The following is a 23,177-nucleotide window of genomic DNA, read 5'->3' as shown; positions in this document are numbered from 1 at the left end:
GTGATAGGCAAAGAGATCTCTTAGTCAAATAACAACCCAAAAGCAATCCTCAGACACCTTACCACCCTCATGGCTATTACTCCATGAGCGTCTCACCACAGCCCAGGTTAAGGTAATGAAACTGGCACGTGAGCTCAGTGATCTGGTTATACCGCCTGGATTGTAGAGAAACCAGTCTGGAATTCTACTCTTTGGAGTCCCGATACTGTGGGGTTTGCCCAACCCCTTCATGCTCACACTACCTTGGCACACACTAAGTACGTTGTCCTGAACTCAGAAGCTAGGTGCTTACTGCCTGCCCTGAATCTGCAAATATCAGTGCTTGATAAGGGACATCAATGAGCCAGGAACAATGTTGTTACTACTAATAACGTTACCAATACCAGGTTCTGTGAGGATCCAGTGCTTTCATGTATGTGAAACCCGTAGCACATTACCAGTGTTCAATAAATGTCAGCCACATAGCACTACACATCTCACAAACGTTGATTCAGCGCCTACCACAGCTTAAGGAACTAGGGAGAAGATGCAGTTGAAGAAGAAACACACCCAGTCCTCAAGGGGAAGGGCGGAGATCACAGGTCTCCGCCCACAGGGGCGTGGGCAGTCCGGGGAGCCGGCCAACCTGCAGAGCTGGCTCAGGCCCCTCTTGTCACCCACTTGCCAGCAGTGATGGGGATAATCTAAACACAGCCCTCCCCCAGCCCTCCTTGATGACAAGCTCTTACCCTTACCCTGCTCCCCAAGGACTAATCCTCTCTCACCTCTCCCCAAAATTCAGCCCTCCCCCGACCTGCCCCACAGTGGCCATCCCCTCTCCATCCCTCCCATCAGATCAGCTCTTCCCAACCTGCTCCTCGATGTCCACCTCTCATCCATTCCTTACCCGGACGTCCAGCCCAGTGGGAAGAACCACACCCATCCTCCCCAGGCTGGAGTGGGGAGAGCCCCACCTGGCTTTGTGGGTGCACAAGTCCCCAGTGCTCGTTCTCTCGGGTGGACCTGAAGGTGGGCAGGTCACTCGTAAGGCTTGGTCATGGACGCCGGGTCTCAAGAGCACTGGGCACCGGGCCCGGGCGGAGCGGGAGTCTGGTATCCTCCAAACGCAGGAGCTTGGGACCAAAACAAAACTCTGAATCTCAGAAAGTCATTCAGACCAGGATGACGAAGTCAGACTCTGAAAACCGTATAATCTTGGAATTAAGAGTTGGGCGAGATTTAGACTCGAATCAAGTTGTTTTGATAACCAAAATGCAGACATCACGAGGGAGCTAAAAGTGGGCTCGGGGTCCCCATGACCCTAGGGTCTAGGAATGGGGATGCGGACACCTTAGGGGAGGGGCGGGGCTTTGCAACTGGGCGACAGGAACCACAGGGTGACCCTCAGCATTAGGGAGAATAGAGAACAGCGGGGCCCGAGAGCAGTCCTCTCTTGTTGCCTCCCCCAGGGGAACCTCCCGAACCCCTCCTTCCGAACCCTTAGCCACAACTCACCGCGCAGTAGGGTTCTCCAGCCCGTCAGCTCAGCCTCAGGAAACTGCCCATAAGCAATATGGCGGCAAGGACGTCGCTGGGAGGCTGGGCGGAGCTTAGCGGTTCTCGCGAGAGTCGTGCTTTCCGACCTATATCCGGCGCAGTCAGAGGACCTTCCGGTCTTTTGGCTTTCGGCTCGGAGGAGGCGACGGTGCAACGCTCTTCGGTCGTCCCGAATCCGGGTTCATCCGACACCAACCGCCTCCACCATGCCGCCTAAGTTCGACCCCAACGAGATCAAAGTCGGTGCGTGCTTTAGATGTGGCTCGGGCTGCGAAATGGAGCATCCCTCCTCCCGGCAGCCCGTCGGCCCCGCTGCCCCAGCAGCCGTTGCCGTTTTCACGTCGGGCTTTAAAATTGCTGCCTGCTAGAGGCCTTTCCAGTGCTGCGTTCAGGGTGCTGTGAGGTCCTGGTCGAGTCTCTTAACGCTTTCTGGGCCTCAGCTTCCCCACGTGTAAATGGGGAGGGAGGACCGGACGACCTGTGGTGGCTTTGCAGCCCGCACGCCTTAGGGTAAGGTTTGTGTCCGGGCGCTTCTCCCCTCCACTGGGTTGGCCGCCCCAGTGCGGGCCTCGGTAGCCGGAGCTGAACCGAAGGCCCCAGTCCCACGTGGCACTTGGAGCGGTCCACGCCAGGGAGGAGGCGGCTCGCCCGCTGGGGGGTTGGGAGGCCTTCCTCGCTCGCTGCTGAGGCCCTTGGTGCTGTTCCGAGAAGAGACAAGCGGTGTGGCCAGCCCCGGAAGGATGGGGGGAGAAGGCTGGGACCCGGGGGCTCCCTGTGCAGCGCCGCTGATCTTTTCTTTCTACAGTATACCTGAGGTGCACCGGTGGTGAGGTCGGTGCCACGTCTGCCCTGGCCCCCAAGATCGGCCCGCTGGGTCTGGTAAGTCATCCTCGTGGAGGCCTGTTTCTTGTCGAAGGAAAGCAGTTCAGGTCGGGCTTGTGCCAAGGAGACCGGATCTGAGGTGCCTTTGACATTGACGAGTTGGCAACCCCTCTGAGCCACTGGCTTGGAAGTACTCCCACAGCAGGGTGATATAGGAAGCGGGAACAGGCTGCTTTGAAGTTGTAATTTTTACTCTCCAATGGCTATTAACTGCTGCCTTTACTGTACCTGAGGGATGGGCCAGGGATCTGTGAGGGCTTAGAGTAGGTTGGTGACACTGGGCTGCCTCCTTAGCCTGTGTTTGCTAGTCAGGGAAATGGGCAGATCACTGATGGGATTAAATATCGGTTGGGAGGATTAAGTGGGCTGTGGGTTAAGATCCTGGTGAATTGTATGTAGTAGCCTGCATGACCTGTTCATTAATGTGAGCAGCTTTACCGACGACTGCCCTTTTTACCTACTTGTTTATTTTTATGCTTTTTCTGAGCATGCATTTTCCTGAGTATCGTTAGGCCTTTATTTCTTGGACATCGGTCTCCTGACCCAAACGTGTTTCTCACGTGGTCTTGCTTACCCAGTGTCTTACTACTTTTTCTTGGTTTTCGGTTTAGCTGGCACCCACTGGATAGCTTTCCTGTTGAGGCTGGTGGTCATTAGGAAATCTTAAGTAGCAAATGCCCAGACCCCATCCCTGCAGATTGACTTGGATTGGTCTGACACCAGGAATCTTTAAAATCGTCCAGGTGATTTGAATGTAACCAGTGTCGAAAATCCCTACATTAGACCATGTGGGTCCTTAGGGGTGGGTAGGTAGGTAGGTAGGTAAGGGACTTTGCCTTCCTAACAACCCTGGGTCTGCAGCTTACAGTCCCAAGCAGACTTCACCCCTAGCTGCAGTTCTCCAATGTATACAGCTGTAGTAGCCATTCCCTTAATTCACTGGGTGCAGTTACATGCTTTCAGACTGCCCCTGTGTGCTGGATTGGAAAAGGTTTGGGGTGTTGCCAAGGGAGAAGGATAGGGCAGGGCCTCAGGCTGTACTGCAACTTTGAGCACAGTGTAATTGTATACCTTTTTTCTATAGTCTCCAAAAAAGGTTGGTGATGACATCGCCAAGGCAACCGGTGATTGGAAGGGTCTGAGGATTACAGTGAAGCTGACCATTCAGAACAGACAGGCTCAGGTACTTGCTTTGAGGGGGAGGGCAGAGGTAGCAACCCTCTGGAATCCCTGGGTGGAAGGTTTTTGCTGACATGGCCATCTGCCACAGTGGTGAGCTGAGGGCAATTTTAAATGTGGGGAAGGCTTTTTTGAGAGCAAGGATCAAGAAATTGTAGATGCGGCCTCAAATACTAACTTGTCACTTGTGTGACATTGGGCAAATCAACCACTTCATGTTTCCTAGGGTAGGACACGTTTTAGATTGTGAAAAGTAGTTGACAATGTACAGCAAACCCCACCTGGCCCATGTTTTTTGAGAGCCAAGTTGCATGGCAGTATTGACCTTTTTCATTGGAGGGTGGAGGAGGGCTTAATTCACATGGAGAATCTCTTCTGCAGATTGAAGTGGTACCTTCTGCCTCCGCCTTGATTATCAAAGCCCTAAAGGAACCGCCAAGGGACAGAAAGAAGCAGAAAAACAGTGAGTGGTCTTTTCCCTGGTAACCTGTGAGTGGTGGTGTCTACCCAGTGTGATACTTAGCTGCGTGTTTTTGCTTTAGCAGAACCTAGGGATGGCACAGGGATTTGCTCAGAAGCTGTTAGACAGCCAGGCACTGCCAAGAAGTGCCTCACGGCTCTCCCCCAGTCCCCTAGCCCGGGACTGACCCTCCCTAAAAGTACATGCAGGAGGGAAATAGGGGGAAGTACTTGACAGTGATGTCCAATAATCAGACCATTTCTGAGCTGGAAGATTCTGACCGCTTAACTAACCCCAGTAACTTCAGTTTGTCTTTTTTCATGTAAAAAAAAGATAGCCTCGCCCACGCAAGGTTCGCAAAGACCTGATTTTACCCCAGCCACTCGCCACTGCACCTGATCAGTTCTCGTGGCTGGTGCAATCCAGTGGTGAGCTGATAGTAAACCCCAGCTTAGGAAACAGGGTTGTTCTTCATGTGGATGACTCTGTGCCGAAAGCATGGGAACAGCCTGAAAATAAAGGTGAAGGGAGAATATGTGGTCTTCTCTGGCCTTGGGTTGTGACACAGCTTTTGCTGTTTATTTCTTCTGCAGTTAAGCACAGTGGAAACATCACTTTTGATGAGATTGTCAACATTGCCCGACAGATGAGGCACCGATCGTTAGCCAGGGAACTCTCTGGTAAGTGGACGGCAGGGAACCCCCTTGTTACATAGAGTGTATTCACTGAGTGGTAGCATTTCTCAGCTTGAAGGGATGTTACTCTGTAAGACCCACAATTGGGGTGCAGGGTCTTCTGGGTTTAAAGAATGACTTGGTATCAGTGAATATTTGGGTCGGGTGTGTTTAATCTGGGTGTCAGAACCCACGGACCCTTTGCGTTCAGAGCCTGTATAACTAAATGGAGTTCGGAGTTTTGGCTTAGAGGAGCAGGGATGTTACTCCATAAAATAGGTTTAATTTCTCTTTATCTGATGTGAAAAAGTATTTCCCCTTGGGTATATGAGTATTGCTGAAGCCCCTCTTAATGCCATTTTTCTTAATTATAGGAACCATTAAAGAGATTCTGGGGACCGCCCAATCTGTGGGCTGCAATGTTGATGGCCGCCACCCTCATGACATCATAGATGACATCAATAGTGGTGCAGTGGAATGTCCAGCTGTAAGTGACTTCTGTTTCTCTTGCCTAGTTCAGGGTGAGAGCTGGAGGAAAGCTAAAGTAGTATTTGTGCAGGCTGCAAAGTTTCAGAAATGGTCAGTAATGGGTTTGGACTATTAAGAATTTCTTGTTCCACTAATATAGGTTTTTCTTTTTTCTTTCCCACAGAGTTAAGATCAAGAACTACAAAGGAAACTATTTTAATAAAGGATCAGTTGACAACCAGTGGACCTTTTGATACAGGCTCTTCCCTGAGGGACCTACCCCCTTTGTGGTCAAATGGTGGCTAATGGGGTCACGGTGGCAGAACCTCTGGAAAAAGTCATTGCTTGGGTAACAAGCTCCTTGTGGGTCAGATTGCTGCCCTGTATGGGACTAGCTCAGAGAAGACCCCTAGAAAGGAAGTCTCTGTGCTATTTGTAGGCTGTATGTATTCATAGAACTCCTGAGAAGAACAAAATTCTTGGCCAAAAAGAAAACTACCCCAGTGTGAAATGGTCAGGAATCTATCCCAGACCAGTTTAATTCTTGAGTGTGTTAGGGGCCCATAACCCTTAATGTGAGGCTTCACTATCCAGGGCTCAGAAGCACTGATGGGAAACAAAGAAACCTGACCTTTATGTCCTTAAGGGTCGTTTTCTTTCTTTAAAAAAAGTTTTTTTAGTGTATTTTGAGAGAGCGTGGAAGCTGGAGAGGGGCAGAGAGGGAGGGAGGCACAGAATCCAAAGCAGGCTCCAGGCTCCGAGCTGTCAGCACAGAGTCCTACGCGGGGCTCAACGCACAAACTGTGAGATCATGACCTGAGCCAAAGTTGGGACACTTAACCAACTGAGCCACCCAGGCGCCCCCTTACAGGTCATTTTCTAATGGCATGTTTTTGCCTTTCCTGAGTCTCTCTTCCCTTAGTTTGGCTCCTTTTTTTATTAAGGTGTGGATGATATAGCTGGGTCCTGGGGCAAGCTACAATCAAGCTGCTTGAAGGGGCTTTTGGGACTAACCTAAAGGGGGTTATGAATAATTAACCCAAGAACTTAATTTCCTCGGTATTGCATCTTTGCCTTTCCGTAATTTTGTCAACGGGCCTTTCAAGTTAGTGGATTTTTTAATCGCCCCAGGTACAAGCAGGTTGGAGTGCTGTCTTTAGTGAAAGGATTACCTGAGCACTGAGGACCTGTGCCAAGTTGCCAAGAAACAAGCTAGAGGCCCTGGGTGATGACTGTTGAGGCTGATTCTGAAGTCAATGCGTAGTGTCAAACCTCAGGGGTTTATAAATGCAGAGATGAGGTCATGCTGATTGGGTGTGAGGATATGTCAAAGACAAGCCCCCCAGGACCTTTCAAGGAAGAAAGTAGGCCCACAAGGAAAATCTTGACCTAAAGGATACTGTTCTCTAGAAAGGGAGGAAGTGTAGGACCCACCAGCCTAAGAGCCAGGGGAAGATGGTGAGCTTCAGGTTCTCGTGTCTCCATAGAAAGGGATGTACCTTGCTGGGGGATTTGACTAGCTTCATCCTGATACTTTCAGCCTCCATTTTTCCCTCTGGGCAGTTTTCTTCCTAGCAGTAGCCAACACTAGAACTGGGTGCATTGGGCCTGTCTGCCTAGATTTTCCTATCTTGAACATGGATAGATCTTCCTTATTCCTGGTAAGACTGTAGCATATAGTAGTTAGTGGCTTTTAGTCTTTTTCCTCACTTTGGCCCCATTATGGAGAAACTGTTCATTCCTGTTCAGTGTTGGTTCTTTTTAACAGTCCTTATTCACACAGAGATAACATCCTCCCCAAATACCTGGCCTTTAAGAAGGCAACAAGTCCTTCACTCACTGGTCACTTCTTATGAACCAAGGTTTCTGCAGTGCTCTCTATACAAGCACTCTGGTTCACTGAATAAAGGTCAATCTCTAATTTGAATTGGGTAGTTTATGCTTCCTGAAAAGAAGAGCTCTCAACACCTTCCACATACAACATGTAAAGTAGGGACTATTTATTAAAGGTGCTTTTTTTTGCATGTGGCTCTGAGCTACAGACTAAAAAGCCCGATGTCTCCAGAGGTTTTCAAACTACCTGCAATGCCTGTCAGGTCCCTACCCGCTTTTTGGTTGTTTCTGGTTATTCCCCAGCATGGAGTCTCTGATGTCTAATGAAAGCTGAACTACACCTGAAGGCCTTCCCACACTCGGCGCATTCATAGGGTTTCACACCAGTGTGGATTCTCTGATGCTGACTTAGGGAGGAGCTCTGGTTAAACGCCTTCCCACATTCATTGCACTCATAGGGTTTTTCTCCTGTGTGAATGATGTGATGTCGAATGAGGGCTGAACTCTCACTGAAAAACTTCCCACACTCGTTACATTTATAGGGCTTCTCCCCAGTGTGGGTCTTCTGGTGGATTATGAGGTTTGTACTTTGGCTGAAGGCCTTCCCACACTCGCTGCACTTGTAGGGCTTCTCTCCCGTGTGAGTCCTCTGGTGGTTTGTGAGGTTTGCGCTCTGGCTGAAGGCCTTCCCGCACGCGCCACACTTGTAGGGTTTCTCCCCCGTGTGGATTCGCTGGTGCTGAATGAAGGCGGCGCAGTAACTGAAGGCCTTCCCACACTCCCTGCACTCGTACGGCTTCTCCCCTGTGTGCGTCCTCTGGTGGTTCGTGAGATTCGCGCTGTGGCGGAAGGCCTTCCCGCAGTCGCTGCACTCGTAGGGCTTTTCTCCTGTGTGGATTCGCTGATGCTGGCCGAGGGCGGAGCAGTCGCTGAAGGCCTTGTCGCACGCGCTGCATCTGTAGGGCTTCTCTCCCGTGTGAGTTCGCTGGTGTTTGGTGAGGTTGGCGTTCTGGCTGAAGGCTCTTCCACATTCGTTGCATTTGTAAGGCTTCTCTCCGGTGTGAATCCTCTGGTGCTGAATGAGAGATGAACTCTGGCCGAAAGCCTTCCCACATTCGTTGCACTCATACGGTTTCTCCCCAGTGTGACTCTTCTGATGCTGAGACAGGGAGGAGCAGTAACTGAAGGCTTTGCCGCATTCACTGCACGTATATGGTTTCGCTCTGTGAGGCTTCGTGGTATCTGAATTTTTCCTGAGGCTCTTTGTATGTGCTTCCCATTTGCGGGGTCTCACTTCTGTAGGAACTCTCTGTTGTGGAGAAAGGACTGGTCTCAGGTTGAAGCCCTTCCCCGGTTCACTGTTCCTGGGGTCTGACTCCCCAGGGGGCATCTCTATACTTGCGTCTTGGAATGAATTTTCAGAAATGTCTTGCTCGGGTGGTGATTCAGACATAATCTTCCAGTCTGAAAAATATTTAGAAAAGCAATTTTTCCCCCTTTGGTGGAAGAAAAGGTACTACCGAAATACAAAAGGCTGGTGGAGTTTGCCCGAGCTCTTCGGCAGACCGGTCTGATGCTCCCCCGGCTTTAAACCAAAACACGTCTCACGTTTCTGTTCTAAACTGTAAACATTGACCAAGATGGCTCTTCAGCTATGTGAGCACGCTTTATTCCTTTTCCTAAAGTGCAAAGGGATATATAGAAGTGTAACCTCCCTCAGATGCAAGGCTCCCTTATCTCTGACCCTTTCCTCTGCTTTGGCCAAATACTGGGCAGTCTTCGTGTGTCTTAGTCTCAATCCTTGATGTGGTTTTGGGCAATCTGCTTACCAAACTTAAAAAACTCACCTTAAAAAGCTGATGATTGGGGGTGCCTGGGTGGCTCAGTTAAGCATCCGACTTGATTTTGGCTCAGGTCATGATCTCACGGTTTATGGGTCTGAGCCCTGCATCAGGCTCTGTGTTGATGGTGCAGAGCCTGCTTAGGATTCTCTCTCTCCCTCTCTCTGTGTTCCTCCCCCACTTGTGCTCGCTCGCTCTCTCCCAAAATAAACTTGAAAAGAATTTAAAAAAAAAAAAGCTGATCAATGCCAGCATGATGAATTTTTTTCACCTATCAAATCAGCAAGATTTCAAAAACATGCTAATAAAAGTCATAAAAACCTTTCAGAGAATATGCAGTGATAAAAATACTGTTAAATGGAAAAAAAAAAAAAGACCATGTAAATTATACATGGTTATTCAACTTCAGGAAAACCTATCACTGCCTTTTGTTATAGGAAGAAGATGGAGGAACTTTTTTTTTTATCCTTTTCCAAATCTCAAATTAACATTTTTATGAGAAAATAGTTCTTTTATTTGTGTTTTTAGAAAGAGAGTAAGTGTGCTAGTGGGAGAGGGGAGCAGAGGGAAAGAGAATCTTAAGCAGGCTCCATGCTCAGGGCAGAGCTTGATACAGGGCTCGATCCCATGACCCTGGGATCATGACCTGACCCAAAATCAAGAGTGGAATGCTCAACTGACTGAGCCCCTCAGATGCCCTGAAAAGAGTTCTTTTAAGTAGAATAAATAGTATTGCTTTTATAATCAGAAAGTAGATACTAAAAAATTTTTTAAAATTTATTTTGAGAGAGAGAGAGAGAGCATGAGTGCGGGGGAAGGGTAGCTAGGGAGGGAGAGAGAGAATCCCAATCAGGCTCCGCCCTGCCAGCACAGAGCCCAACGTGGGGCCCAAACCCATGAAGCCATGAGATCATGATCCAAGCCAAAACCAAGAGCTGGACGCTTAACCAACTGAACCACCCAGGCACCCTGAGAAAGTAGATATTTTTTAAAAGAGTTAAGGATTCTTAACCTTTTTTGGGATCTCCTTCATTTTAGGAGAAAACTTTAAAATGTGAGTAATGTTTATTTGGGAACTGAAGCACAGGGTCCCACACACCAGTCTCCTACACAGGGCTTGTACCTAAGAGGGTGGACTTTTAGGGGGGGGCTACAGAACTTCTTTTCACAAGGGTCAATTCTCCTGAAGATTCTTTGGGTTTCTACCTTATTTCTCAGAAGAGAGAATAGCAAGGTGAGTTCTGGGTGACATTTATTTGAATTTTTTTGTTTTATTTTTTAATTTGAGAGAGGGAATCCCAATCAGGCTCTGTGCTGTCAGCACAGAGCCTGAAGTGGGGCTCAAACCCACGAAACCACAAGATCATGACCAGAGCCAAAATCAAGAGCCAGACACTCAGCTGAATGAGCCCCAGGAACCCCTATTTGAGTTTCTATAGAGACTTCTGACCCAGACTGCTGGGGTTTAATTCCCAGCTCTGCCTCTCACTAGCTGTGTGACTATGGGCAGACTATTTAATCTTTTAATTTCTAGGGTTCACTAGTTGTAAATGTAGCTCTTGCAGAATTACCATGAGGATTGAGTTAAAACACATGAGGGACAGTTAAATGTTGTATGAGTGAGTTTACAAAGATGTCTTCTTTGTAAACTCCTTAAATGGTTTCCCTCCAGGGTGCACGAGCGTATTAACGCCCAATCTACCAAGAGCACAGCAGCCCCCATTTCGGGTTGAGGGCGTCTCCATGTAAACCAGTATTTGATCATATGTGGCTCTGACAGCTCTTAAAACCCGACCATCTATCTGAGAAAAGGTGGAGAGGAGGAAAAGTGCCAAGAAAAGCAGCGGTGGGAGACAGGAACAGTGCAGAAGACCACGTGATGTTCATGGCTTGTCCTACCTCAGTCCACTTCTCTGCAGGGTGCTGGCTCCTGTATGAGACTAAGGCTGTCCGAACAATGTGCCCCAAAACAGAACAACTGATTTTCCCTTTCAAGCCAGTGTCTTTGTTGGTCTTCCTGTTCACCCGCTCTGCTCAGGCCAGGGTCATCCTTAATGCTCCTACCCCTCACATCCAATTTACTACCAAGTCCTATTGGCTTTAACACCCACATATGTCCTGAATCCTTCCTACCAGCCGCCATCCTCTCACTCTGGAATGTCTACAGTAGACTCCTAACTGATCTCCCTGCTCCTGCTCCTGAACCCTGGAAGTCTATTCTCCATGTACAACACAAACACAAATCAAGTACTGTCCCCTCCCTGCTCAAAACCCTTAATGGCTTATGTCAATAAAATCTGAATGCCATACCATAGCCTCCAAAGCCCTAGCTGTCCCCCGCCTACCACTCTCCCCCTGTTTACTGAGTCCCAGGGTCTTCTGACCCTAATATAAGTCAAGCTCGGCCCCAACTCAGAGCTTCAATACATGCTATGTCCCAGGATGTTCCTCCCCCAGACACTCAAATGGCTGGCTCATTCTCTTCCTTCAGACCTCTGCTCTAATGTCACCTCCTCAAAGTGGTCTTTCCTAGTCATCTAACCTACAATAGCACCCTATCCCCCCTTCCATCTGTATTCCCATTCTCACCTTCGTACCCCAGTCGCTATTCCCTTATCCTGCTTTTGTCTCCTTCACAGGGCTCATCACCACCCGATATTAGATCAGTCACTCGGTTTACTCATGTCTCACTAGGAGGTGTGCAGAGACTGTATCTTCGTTCTCTGTTGTACTTTCAGTAGCTAAAACCATTCCAGGCATTTACCAAATGTTTAATGCATATTTGTTGACTGAATAAATAACAAATTCAATGAGAATGAGGCAAACTGACCGGTTGTGCCTGGGGAAATGTCAACATCCACAACAGAAGTCCCCAGAGCAAGCAGTGAGGCAAAAGATACTTTAAAGACCCGGGTCTGCCCCCGTGGGAGGGGTAGGATGGGATCACGAGGGCTCTAAAACCAGCCCATGGAGGAGAGCAATGCCCAGGATGCTCTGCGACTCTCAGAGCAGACGTGCCACACTATGGAAGCAGGGTATTAGTCACTCTAATAGCCAGATTTCAACTTTTCTCAAACTGTTTCACGATCATACAGCTAATACAGCACTCCATAGTTGTGAACTTCTTTCTTCACATATATCAGTTTGTGAAATAAGATTTTGTTATCCACATCTTTTAGACAGACAAACAAGCGACCACATAATTAGTAGTTTACTCTGAATCCATGTAATTATTAAGTAGCAAGCCAGGACCTGCTTGTCTTTCCTGCTTCTACACTAGTACTGTGATACCTCAGAGCATGGGCCCTTGGTGCTAACACCGTTTCCTAAGTTCTATTCCTTTCTTTCTTTTTTTTTTAATGTTTATTTATTTTTGAGAGAGAGGGAGCACGAGAGCGAGTGGGGGAGGGGCAGAGAGGAGACACAGAATCAGAAGCAGGCTCCAGGCTCTGAGCTGTCAGCACAGAGCCCAACATGGGGCTTGAACCCATGGACCGTGAGATCATGACCTGAGCTGAGGTCAGACACTTAGCCGACTGAGCCACCTAGGCGCCCCTTAAGTTCTATTTCTAATAACATGGTGATTTGACCTTTCTAGAATCTTGAAACTCCCTGAGGCTGTGATGAAACCTTCTTCCAGAAAAATGCAGCTATTGCCTGCCCTAACTACGAACACGTTCAATTTCTGAAGTTCTACACAGGGCGTACAGCCCAGGATAAAAGGCTCCGCCTAACAGGTATGATGCTGGGCAGCAGAGGGACTTGAGTGAGGGAAGGGACAGGACCGCTGAGGCTCCCTGTAAATGAAAGATCTCAGCAAGTTTGAGTGGTGCCTGGGGTAACAGTGAGGGCTGAAGCATGAAGGTAGGGGTGGAGTGAGTAGCTTTGGATGAGAAGTAAAAGATAAACAAGGAAGATATGGCTTCCCTTTTGTTTTTCCTGAGGTTCTCAGTATCTAGGAAATTATAGCACGGTCATGTAGACAGGGAGAAGGTGGGGAGGGAAGCAGGGAGAGGGAGGCATCCAATTAAGGGCCAGAGAGAAGATAAGCAGTAAGTATCACAGGTGGAAGCTTTGGGTAAAGAGCCTTAGTGAGGTGGGCAGAGAACATGCTAGGCCAGCAATGACTTCATTCCCCTAGAGGCCAGCAGCAGCACCACCTGCGGTCACAAACATCTCCCAGCCCAGGGGAACTTCGTGAGGAGGAGGTGTGGAATAGTGGGCTTTGCGATCAGACGGGCCTCGCTTCAAACCCCAGCCACACCACTTTCTAGCTGTGAGGCTCTGATAATTTGTCTCTAGCAGCTTTAATTTCTTCATCTGTATAATGGGGATAATATCTACCTCATGGGGTGATTAAAATAATCAAATCAAAGGCACTAATGTGGACTTCAAAAGGGCTTTTGCGCCCCAGACACATGGACTTTGGTGTGTGCTCACTCACCGGTGCAGGTGCTCCTCAGGCCTCCTCCCTCCAGCATCCACGGGCCTTCTTCCCTTTGTTCCAACTGAGAGTTCATGCCAGGCTGGGACACTGGAAGTCCTTTTCAAGGGGGAAAATGGGCTTTAGAGATGTAGATTAAGTATAAATAGCCACCAGAACTCAAGGGAGTGGAAACACACTAGTCAGGTCGCTTATTTCACTCACTCAGTAGGTATTTATTGAGCACTTACTTGGTGCCAGGCACTGGGGGATGCAGCAGTAATTAAGACAGACACAGTGCCAAGGAGGGGTCAAGTCAAGGAGTGAAGTGAAGTCCCCATAGCAAGTTATTAAAAAAGACAAGAACTTACTGAATGTGGAGGAACTGGCCTGAGGTCACCCCGCCCCTCCTGGGAAATAAGAAAACAGGGAGGTGTGGTCTCAGGGGAAACAAAATGAAACAGCCTATTTCCCAACCTGGAATGCAGAGATTTTACACGAGGGAACCAGGAGGAATGAACACTAGCCGTCCTATGTGTCAGCAAATTGGAAAGTGCCACTCAATACTGAAAGTGCCCCAGATTTTCAGAACTGGGTAGATTCTAAATTTCAAATGGGTTCCTTACCCAGCAGGACCAAGTTCCTGGTGTTTTCTGGTATCCCCTCCTTGAACCTGTCCTTAGGAGCAGGGATCAAGCGCCTCCACCCATCCTGGGTAAAAGCTACAGTCACACTGCTGAAGGGCATGGATCCCTGAAACAACAAGCACATTCCTTTAACGTTTATTTATTTTTTAAGAGACAGAGAGAGCTCGAGCAGGAGACAGGGAAGAGAGAGGGAGACACAGAATCTGTGAGCAGGGGAGGGGCAGAGAGACACAGAATCTGAAACAGGCTCCAGGCTCTGAGCTGTCAGCACAGAGCCGGACGCGGGCCTCAAACTCATAAACCGCAAGATCATGACCTGAGCCAAAGTAGGACGCTCAACTGACTGAGCCACCCAGGCGCCCCAAACAAGCACATTCCGGCTTGCCCAGTGGCCTTAGGATACGAGGCAGCTCTGAGTAGTTTAAGAAAAACACTGATTGATCACTTCCTACGTGCCTCACACTATACAGGATACTGACACACAAAAATAAATCAAATACAGTCTCTTTGCATGTCTACAACTCTGACAGACTTTATACACAGAGTGCATATACATCTGTATCTATTTTTTGGGGAGGGAGGGAAGGCTTTCAAGCTTTTTATTGTTTGCTCCTATAGCTCGTGAGAGAAACAGACACTTTAATTTGCATGTCCCGCCCACACACATGCGCCATTTCCTGGTTTCAGCGCCAGCCCTCTCTCTTTTGCCTTGAAACGGAAACGCGCCGAAACGCGCCTGTCGCGGGAAAGCTGGCTCAAGCCTCATTTCCTTGGAAAAAGCCAAGAACGAGAAAGACACATAGCTTTGTGAGGTTTTCCTTTGCAGCATTTTTCTTTTCTTCTTAAATTTCTTTTCGAACGTACAGCAACGTTGAAAGATTTCTACCGTGAGCATCCACCACCTAACATCATCGATCTGTTGTGTACTGTATATACATACACCTATCCAGATGCAGATACATATATATCCATCCCTCTACCCTTTTACCAAGCTGTCTTGCCTTAGGAGTTATGAGATCAACAACCTTTTCTCTTTCTTTTTGTCTAGTTTCTCTTTTGTGCAGTTCTATTTGTAAATAGTGATATTTCATGACTTGTAGTCTCGTTTACAGGTCTTCCAATGAAAAAAAGAAAAGACTTTGCTTGTTAGAGCAAAATGCATTCCATATTGCAGTTACCATATGGGTCCATCGGTGGACCCTCTTAAAAACTTGTCAACACCATCCAGCCAAAGACCACCAGGAACACACCTAGAAGAAAGGAAGAATGCAGCGAGGCCAAAACTACAACTGGGAAAGTAGCAGTGGTTACTCATATTAGCTAGGATAGGGGGTGTTTGGTCAGTTTTGTTGTTTGGACGATATTCTTCTTTTTTCTTGTCTCAGTTCGGAGGTGACTACGGAGTGGCCTTGTTTCTGTCTTGATTCATCATGGTCACAGAATGACCTTAATCTGTTGGAAATGTATTGGGAATACTGGAGAAACAATATTTCACTGTCCTACAGGGTAGGACAGCCAATGAGCAGTTCATTCATTTGGAGAATGTCGCCGGAATTGGGTACTTAGACCTTCAAAACCACCATAAACACACCAACCCAGGCTCCTTCCTTTGCTCTCAAGCCATTTTTGAACCTCCATCTGTATCTATATAAAAGAAGTAACTGGGCAGAAACTAAAAGGTGCTTGGGAACTGAAAGAGCAAATGTAGATAAAACAAAAATAGAATGTATACATTTATGCTATGAGAAATCAGAAAGAACTGTGAAAGGTCAATTCTTCAGAATGCGTGATAAACATCCTTATGAACTTGGACATCACACAGTACAAAAGGAAAGCCAGATGTGTGTGTGACTACCTGTAGTAGCATGTTAGACACACGGACAGACCAGGTGCCAGGATAACAGAGAAGGAATCCTGGGTGGAGAGCACAGGAAAACCACAGAGAGGAGGTGATTGCTGAGAGGGCCTTGAAGGAGGGAGTTCATCAGATGGAGAAAGAGAAGGTGGTGAGGCACAATGAGCAAAGGCACGGAGGTGAGGAAGTCCTCGTGTCTGTTTTCAGCACAAGTAATGCACTTCCGTCTACCTCGTTGGCCACGCCAGAAACCTGTGTCATCGTCCCCTTTCCTGCAACAAATCACTGCACCTTCATTTCCCCCCCACAATCACTAGAGCTTGCACATTTCTCTCTGTGGCCCTGTCACTGCCTTATTTGAGGCCAGCATCATTTTCCAAAGTATAATACATCTTTTGACCTCTAATTTTACCTGTTCTCCCAACCCCATCCTTCATACTGAGAAATGAAGTACACACACAGGACAAAGAGGGTAATTTTTTTAAAACTATGAAATATTTAAAACATTTGGGTCATTTTATAATGGTCAAGAGAATAAAATCCACCATAAAGATGTAACTCTCATGAACTAGAAATAACAATAAGAAATTCATAAAGAAAAAAACTGTAGGAAGTACAAAAACAAATTCAAAATACTACAGCTATGAGATGTTAAAAGAACTCAGTCATTAGCAGGGTTAATACAAAATAAACAACAAAACAGAGCGATGGAAGAACTGAGCAATTTAATAAGGTTGAGCTAATAGAGCCATTAAACCCTCCATTCTGCAATTACTCTATACCTGGGTGTTCTGGGTTGACAAAAGACACACACTCTGTCTCCATAGAGCAGAGACCAGCTGAATAGGCAGACAGAGAAACCAAAGTGACAATTCGAGAATATCTAAGAAAATAGGACCCACAGCCAAGCGTTTTCACTATAAACAAGAAAGGAAGAAAACAAATTAGAAATTTGACGTAAGAGGTTAAAAGATCGATTTTTAAAATAAATCTGACAAAAGCGAAAGCAAAAAACTAAGAAAGAAAAATCTGTTATTAAGAGAACTGATAAGAAAATCCAAGAGCAGACTTTCTAAGGAAAAGAAACAGACCATTACCTAGTCTAGTCAAGTAAAAAGAGAAGGCAGTTCCTACCCTGGTAGAACTATGCAATGGAATACACTAGGAATGATTCTGTAGAATGCTCTTAATGAAATGAGAGAAATATTGATCCAATTCTGTGAACTGGAAATAAAAAGAAAGTTACAAACCCATTTTGGGAAAGTAGAAAAGGGAGACTTATGGGGGCATCTAGCTGGCTTAGCCGGTAGAACAAGCGACTTTTGATCTCGGTGTTGTGAGTTCGAGCCCCATGGTGGGTATAGAGCTTACTTAAAAATAAAATCCTGGGGCATCTGGGTGGCTCAGTTGGTTAAGCAACCAACTTTGATCTTGACCTAGGTCAGGATCTCACGATTCGTGAGATTTGGATTCTCTCTCTCCTTCTCTCTCTGCCTCTCCCCTGCCCAATCTTACTGTTTCAAAAAAAGAAACAAACAAAACAACAAAACAAAAAAACAAAACACATACACACAAACGCAAAACTTTAAAACTAAAATCTTAAAAAAAGAAAAGGAAAGGAAGAATATGCCTGAAAGGACACAAATGAAAATGTTAAGTGTTTTAATTCTCTGTGGGAATAACGGTGAGTTTTTGAGTGTGTTTTCTGTGCTTTTCAGGTTTTCTACAATAAACATGAATTCTTTTTGTAATTAACAAACAGAAACAAAAACCTCTTAATATTTTTTATTATTATTTTTTTATTTACATGTATTTATTTTTGAGAGACAGAGAGAGAGGGCACAAGTAGGGGAGGGGCAGAGAGAATGAGACACAGAATCCGAACCAGGCTCCAGGCTCCAAGCTGTCAGCACAGAGCCCGACGCGGGGCTCGAACCCACAAACCACGAGATCATGACCTGAGCCGAAGTCGGACGCTTAACCGACCGAGCCACCCAGGTACGCCAAACCTCTTAATATTTTAAAAAGGAAAAAAAGGCTGCCTCTAAGAGCAAATTTCAAACTCACGTGGGTCCCAACTGTGAGACCAGCTGCCATTCCTTCATCTCCTGTGGTTTCCTCATGGGGAAGGACAGGGTCTGGAGAAGGCGGCTCTGCAGGAAGGGAAAGAAACCAGTAAGGTTTAAAAGTTACAGCTCACCAAGCTAGAGAGTCTCACATTCTCACTCTGACGAAGGGGGCTCAAAGGACACTGCAGGGTCGAGGGCACTCGGACTGAATGTGCAGACTTGCAGGGGAATGTAAATTTTCCATTGCCCTTCCTACTTCAGAAACCCCATCAATTCACTCAGATGCAGGGAGTAAGAGACTCAAGTAGCGTAGGTCCACCACTTACCAGCAGCTTGCCAGTCACATAACCTTTCTACGTCTCATTTTTCTCATCTGTAAATGGGGGTGATGATCCTTTGTTCGTTGTTTTTATTTTATGTTTTTAATGTTTATTTTTGAGAGAGAGATAGAGTGTGAGTAGGAGAGGGGCAGAGAGAGAGAGAGGGAGACAGAGAATCTGAAACAGGCTCCAGGCTCTGAGCTGTCTGCACACAGCCTGACGCGGGGCTCGGACTCGGGAACAGTGAGCTCATGACCTGAGCCGAAGTCGGACGCTTAACCGACTGAGCCACCCAGGTGCCCCTTGGATGATGATCCTTTGTAAAGATGTTGTGAAGATGAAAGAAAAGTGCAGACAAAGCAGATGGCACAATGCTTAGCATGTAAGCACACGGTTTACAAATATCACCTACTGCTCAGTTTGCTGGGAGAAAGTGCTCTGCAGATTTCAGACATTTACCAAATCAAAAGAGGTAACGACCAAGTGGGAGTCATCCCAGAAATGCAAGATTGGTGCAACATGCGAAAATCCATCAACATAATATGCCACGTTAATAAAAAGCGAAAGACCCACATGGATCATCACAATAAACACCAAAAAAGGCCATTACACAAAATCTGACACCCTTTCCTGATAACACACATTCAATAAACCCGGAAGAGCAGAGAAGGACTTCAATTTGATAAAAGGCAACCACAGAAAACCCAGATTTACATCATACTTAATGGTAAAAGACCGAAACATTCCTCTCAGATCAAGACGAAGATATCTGCTCTCACCACTTCTATTCAGTATTATACTGGAGGTTCTAGCCAGGGAAATTAGGAAGGGTTGTGGCGGGGGGAGAAAGGCATCCAGGTTGGAAAGGAAGAAGTAATTATCAGTATTTGTTGACACGATTTTGTATACAGAAAATGCTAAGGAAGGGTGCCTAGCTGTTTTCAGTCAATAGAGCATGTGACTCTAGATCTCAAGGCTGTGAGTTCAAGCTCCACATTGGGTGTGCAGCCTAACTAAAAAATAAATAAATAAAAAATAAAGTAGCCCTGCTATTTAGAAAAAAAAAAAAAGAAAATCCTAAGGAACCCACAAAACCAAAACAAAACAAAACACCTATGACAGCTAAACCAGGTCAGCAAGATTGCAAGATCCAAGATGGATATACAATAAAAAGACAACCCAATTAAAAATGGGCAAAGAATTTAAACAGACATTTCTCCAACTGTATTTCTGTACACTAGTAATGTATAATCCAAAAGTGAAATTAAAAAAAACAATTCCCTTTGCAAGAGCATTAAAAGAATAAAACACTTAGGAATAAATTTAACAATGGAAATGCAAAACATGCACACTAAAAGCTACCAAACACTGTTGAAATTACAGAAGGTCGAAATAAATGGGAAGATATCCCATGGATTCATGGAGTGGAAGACAACAGTGTTGGGATGGCAATACTCACCCAATTCATCTACAGAATTATGCAAAATCCCAGGGGATTTTTTAATGGAAATTGATTAAGCTGACCCTAAAATTCGTCTAGAAATGCAAATGACCCAGAAGAGCCAAACAATCTAGAAAAAACAAAGTTGGAGAACTCACATTCACACTATCAAAACCTTCTATAAAGCAAAAGTAACTAAATAGTGTGGTTCTAGTATGAGGATAGAAATATAGATTAATGGAGGCGGTGCCTTGGGTGGCTCAGTCGGTTGGGCATCGGACTTCAGCTCGGGTCATGGTCTCGCGGTCCGCGAGTTCGGGTCCTGCGTTGGGCTCTGTGCGGACAGCTCAGAGCCTGGAGCCTGCTTCGGATTCTGTGTCTCCCTCTTTCTCTGCCCCTTCCGCGCTCATGCTCTGTTTCTATCTCCCAAAAATAAGTAAATGTTAAAAAAAAAAAGAAAAGAAATATAGATCAGTGGAGAAGAACTGAGAATCCAGAAATAGATCCATGTATTTGTGGACAACTGATTTTCAAAAAGAGTGCCAAGAAATGAAATGGGGAAAGATTAATCTTCAAAAAGATGGTGCTGGGGAGGTGCCCTGGTGGCTCAGTCAGTTAAGGGTCCGACTCTTGGTTTCGGCTCAGGTCATGATCTCATGGTTTTGTAAGTTCAAGCCCTGCATCGGGCTCTGTGCTGACAGTGTGGAGCCTGCTTGGGATTCTTTCTTTCTCTCCCTCACTCTCTGCTACTCTCCTCCTCACACGGTCTCAGTCTCTCTGAAAAATAAACAAACTTAAAAAAAAAAATGGTGCTGAAACAATTGGATATCGACATACAAACTTGTAACTCACACCACATACAAAAATGAACTCAAAATGGATCAAAGACATAAGTGTAAAAAGTGAAAACTCCTAGAAGAAAACTTAACTATAAATCTTTAGTACTGTGCTGACAGCTCAGAGCCTTGAGCCTGCTTCAGATTCTGTGTCTCCCTCCTCTCTGCCCCTCCCCTGCTCATGCTCTGTCTCTCAATAATAAATGTTAAAAAAAATTTTTTTAGATAAATCTTTAGTACCTCTGGTTAGGCAATGGTTTCATAGATAAGACACCAAAAGCACAAGCAACAGAAGAAAAAATAAACTGAATTTCACTGAAATTAAAAATTTGTGCTTCGAAAGGCACTATCAAGAAAGATAAAAAAGATAACTACAGAATGGCAGAAAATATCTGCAAAACATCTATCTTCTAAGGGTCTAGTATCCAGAATATTTAAAGAATTCTTCCACCTCAACAATAAAAAGACAAATAGCCCAATTAAAAAGTGGGCAAAGGATATGACTAGATATTGCTTTAAGTGAGATATACAAATGGCCAATAAGTACATGAAAAGATACTCAACATCGCTAGTCATTTAAGAAATGCGTATCAAACAGTCATGAGATATTTCACACCCACTAAGATGGCTACAATAAAAAAGATGGAAAACAAGTGTTGATGAGGATGTGGAGAAACTAGAACTTCCATACATTGCTACTGGGACTGTGCAATGGTGCAGCCACTGTGGAAAACAGTTTGACAGTTCCTCGGAAAGTTAAACGGAGTTCCCGTATGACCCAGCAGTTCCTCTCCTAGATGCACACATTCACACCAAAACTTGTGCACATGTTGTCACGGCAACATTATTCATAATAGCCGATACTGAGGAACAAAATGTGGTATATCAATATAATGATATCACTCAGCCATAAAAAGGAATGAAGTACATTCATTCATGTCACAACACAGATGACCCTTGAAACATTATTCTAAGTGAAAGAAGCCAGACACATATATTGTATGATTTTATTTTTTTGTCTTTTTAAAGTTTATTTTGAGAGACAGCGAGCAGGGGAGGGGTAGAGAGAGAGAGGGTCCACGCTGTCAGTGCAGAGCCTGACGTGGGGCCACATCTCACGAACCTGAGCCGGAACCAAGAGCCAGACACTTAAAGACTGAGCCACCCAGGCGCCCCTGTATGACTCTATTTTTATGAAATGTCCAGAAGAGGCAAATCCAGAGGAACAGAAAGTAAAAATCCATAGAGATTGGGGGAAGAGGGAATAAGGAGCGATGGCTAATGGGTATGGGCTTCTTTTAGGGGTGATAAAAATGTTCTGGAATTAAACAGTGGTGATGGCCGCACAACCTGGTGAACTCAAAGTCACTTTATTGTAGACTTTAAAAAAGAAGTACGTAAGTCTGAATACTGGTCTTAGTACAGACCTCATGTTATTGAATTGTACCTAACTCCATTGTACCTTAATGTCCTCTTTCGTAGTACCAGGAGGATGATAACCATCCTACTTGCTGTTCCCAGGCCTCTGGGGGAAGACAACACAAAATGCTAGATATGCACTTGAGAAATTACAGACCAGTACAGGGACCCCCTGATCTAAGAGAGGATGGCATAGGCCTCGGTGGTTAAGTTTGCACACACGTTTGTTCTGTTGTATAAATTGTTCAACATGCTTTTAAAAACGTTATTTTATTTGATGCTTTTTAGAAGTAAACGAGGTAGTTAACGTTATTTTGCGCTTCCCTCCACAAAGAAACGCAGGGTAAAAGATCAAACCAGTGCCCCAGAGCTTAAACAGGAACGCTAGCCTTTTGATTCCAAATCTCCAGTATGCTCCTCGACTTCACGGACCCACTGAGTTGAACCGGCCCTCAATCTCATGTGGAGCCAATAGGCTTCTGTTCTGAGAATTTCTGGCTGTTTCAAGAACGGCTGGAAGACCAGAAACAATAGGAAATCCTGGGCTGTCCCATTTTCCTTCCCATGGCCCATTTATCTCGACTTTCATAAGCCAATGGTGCATCAAGCAGGTCGGGGTAAGTAGGATACTCAGGGCTTATTCAGGCCTGAGGGCCTCCAACTTTCTTGACCCTAGAATTCTTTACTCAAAAAAGGATCGTCCCCAACCACTTGTCGGAAGGAAACCGGAGTTCTGGTCCCGGTCACAGAGCGGTATTAGTGGGCAAGTTGGAACAAGAAGCCGGATCTCCTGCAAACCGCTCCCTCCACACCCTCCTTCTTACCTCCTTCCTCCAGCATTTGGATGCCACCTCGCGCCACCGCCTCCCAGCAGTTCTCTGAGCCCCAGCCGCGCTCTGCAGGCCTGCTCTGCCTCCGGCTTCTGCTGTCAGACGCCGGGTCTGGCCCTGGGAACTCTGGTCAGGCCTGTCCAGTCGGATCTGTCTCCCCAGCGGCAGCCAGGCCTCGCGAATGGGGAGCCCGTGGCGCAACCACCGACTCGGTCTCAAGCAGAATGCTGCGTGGAAAAAGCCGCCGCCGGCTACCCGAGAACGCTACCGGGTACCAGTGTGAACTCAGAAACCCTAGCCGCAGGGATTGCCAAGCGCCAGGCCCAGCTCGCGCGCCTAAGAGGACGCGTTCGAATAGCGTCACTTCCGGCCATGCGTACGGACCTCCCCGCCCCAACGGACTCCACTTCCCAGAAGTCTCCGGGCCCAGCTCCTCACCGAAACATCTTTTGCTCTGGGTACCC

General features: G+C 46.4%; 3 protein-coding genes and 1 non-coding gene across 9 annotated transcripts in view; 2 read left to right on the top strand and 2 right to left on the bottom strand.

Moving 5' to 3' along the window:
- The window catches only part of LRSAM1 (leucine rich repeat and sterile alpha motif containing 1), a 39,870-nt gene extending 38,243 nt beyond the window's left edge, over window positions 1-1,627 (bottom strand). For 4 of the 5 annotated variants that reach the window (XR_006210303.1, XM_042963332.1, XM_042963329.1 and 1 more), the window contains exons 1-2: window positions 1,495-1,627; window positions 954-1,112 (exon numbers count right to left, since the gene is read on the bottom strand). The gene's annotated coding sequence lies outside the window, so the exon portion shown is untranslated. The remainder of the gene's footprint in view (window positions 1-953; window positions 1,113-1,494) is intronic. The other variant, XM_042963328.1, reaches the window with a different exon arrangement.
- An 18-nt stretch (window positions 1,628-1,645) lies between these two features.
- RPL12 (ribosomal protein L12) lies at window positions 1,646-5,440 on the top strand. Its single transcript, XM_042963334.1, has 7 exons — window positions 1,646-1,779; window positions 2,342-2,415; window positions 3,503-3,601; window positions 3,979-4,060; window positions 4,651-4,737; window positions 5,106-5,218; window positions 5,384-5,440. The coding sequence occupies exons 1-7, from the start codon at window positions 1,743-1,745 to the stop codon at window positions 5,387-5,389; spliced, it is 498 nt and encodes a 165-aa protein (XP_042819268.1). The 5' UTR covers window positions 1,646-1,742; the 3' UTR covers window positions 5,390-5,440.
- On the top strand, window positions 4,440-4,567 carry LOC122233333. The gene has a single exon (XR_006210892.1). It is a non-coding gene; the product is annotated as a small nucleolar RNA SNORA65 (small nucleolar RNA).
- A 1,690-nt stretch (window positions 5,441-7,130) lies between the features above and the next one.
- ZNF79 (zinc finger protein 79) lies at window positions 7,131-23,177 on the bottom strand. 2 transcript variants are annotated; one of them, XM_007094421.3, is made up of 5 exons: window positions 22,708-23,177; window positions 17,866-17,951; window positions 13,923-14,049; window positions 13,318-13,416; window positions 7,131-8,496 (listed from the first exon to the last, which is right to left on the bottom strand). In XM_007094421.3, exons 1-5 carry the CDS (start codon window positions 22,721-22,723, stop codon window positions 7,325-7,327), a joined length of 1,500 nt encoding a protein of 499 aa, XP_007094483.2. In that variant the 5' UTR covers window positions 22,724-23,177; the 3' UTR covers window positions 7,131-7,324. The 2 variants fall into 2 exon arrangements, with proteins under 2 accessions (XP_007094483.2, XP_007094489.2); XM_007094427.3 differs by lacking the exons at window positions 17,866-17,951; window positions 22,708-23,177 and adding an exon at window positions 13,668-13,706 and having other exon boundaries at window positions 7,132-8,496; window positions 13,923-14,128.

The sequence above is a fragment of the Panthera tigris genome, chromosome D4, assembly GCF_018350195.1.
Source record: "Panthera tigris isolate Pti1 chromosome D4, P.tigris_Pti1_mat1.1, whole genome shotgun sequence".
In the NCBI taxonomy this organism is placed as follows: Eukaryota; Metazoa; Chordata; class Mammalia; order Carnivora; family Felidae; genus Panthera; species Panthera tigris.
This window is presented reverse-complemented; position numbering and strand designations above follow the sequence as displayed.

What these genes read in the sequence shown, in the direction of transcription:
- RPL12 (XM_042963334.1), top strand. Translation starts at nt 1,743, where the DNA reads ATGCCGCCTAAGTTCGACCCCAACGAGATCAAAGTCG. An exon ending in TTCAGAACAGACAGGCTCAG is followed by an intron (nt 3,602 to 3,978) that starts GTACTTGCTTTG and finishes TCTCTTCTGCAG; the next exon opens with ATTGAAGTGGTACCTTCTGC. An exon ending in CAGAAAGAAGCAGAAAAACA is followed by an intron (nt 4,061 to 4,650) that starts GTGAGTGGTCTT and finishes TTTCTTCTGCAG; the next exon opens with TTAAGCACAGTGGAAACATC.
- ZNF79 (XM_007094421.3), bottom strand. An exon ending in CAGGAACTTGGTCCTGCTGG is followed by an intron (nt 13,417 to 13,922) that starts GTAAGGAACCCA and finishes CCCCTTGAAAAG; the next exon opens with GACTTCCAGTGTCCCAGCCT. An exon ending in CCTGAGGAGCACCTGCACCG is followed by an intron (nt 8,497 to 13,317) that starts GTGAGTGAGCAC and finishes AATATTTTTCAG; the next exon opens with ACTGGAAGATTATGTCTGAA.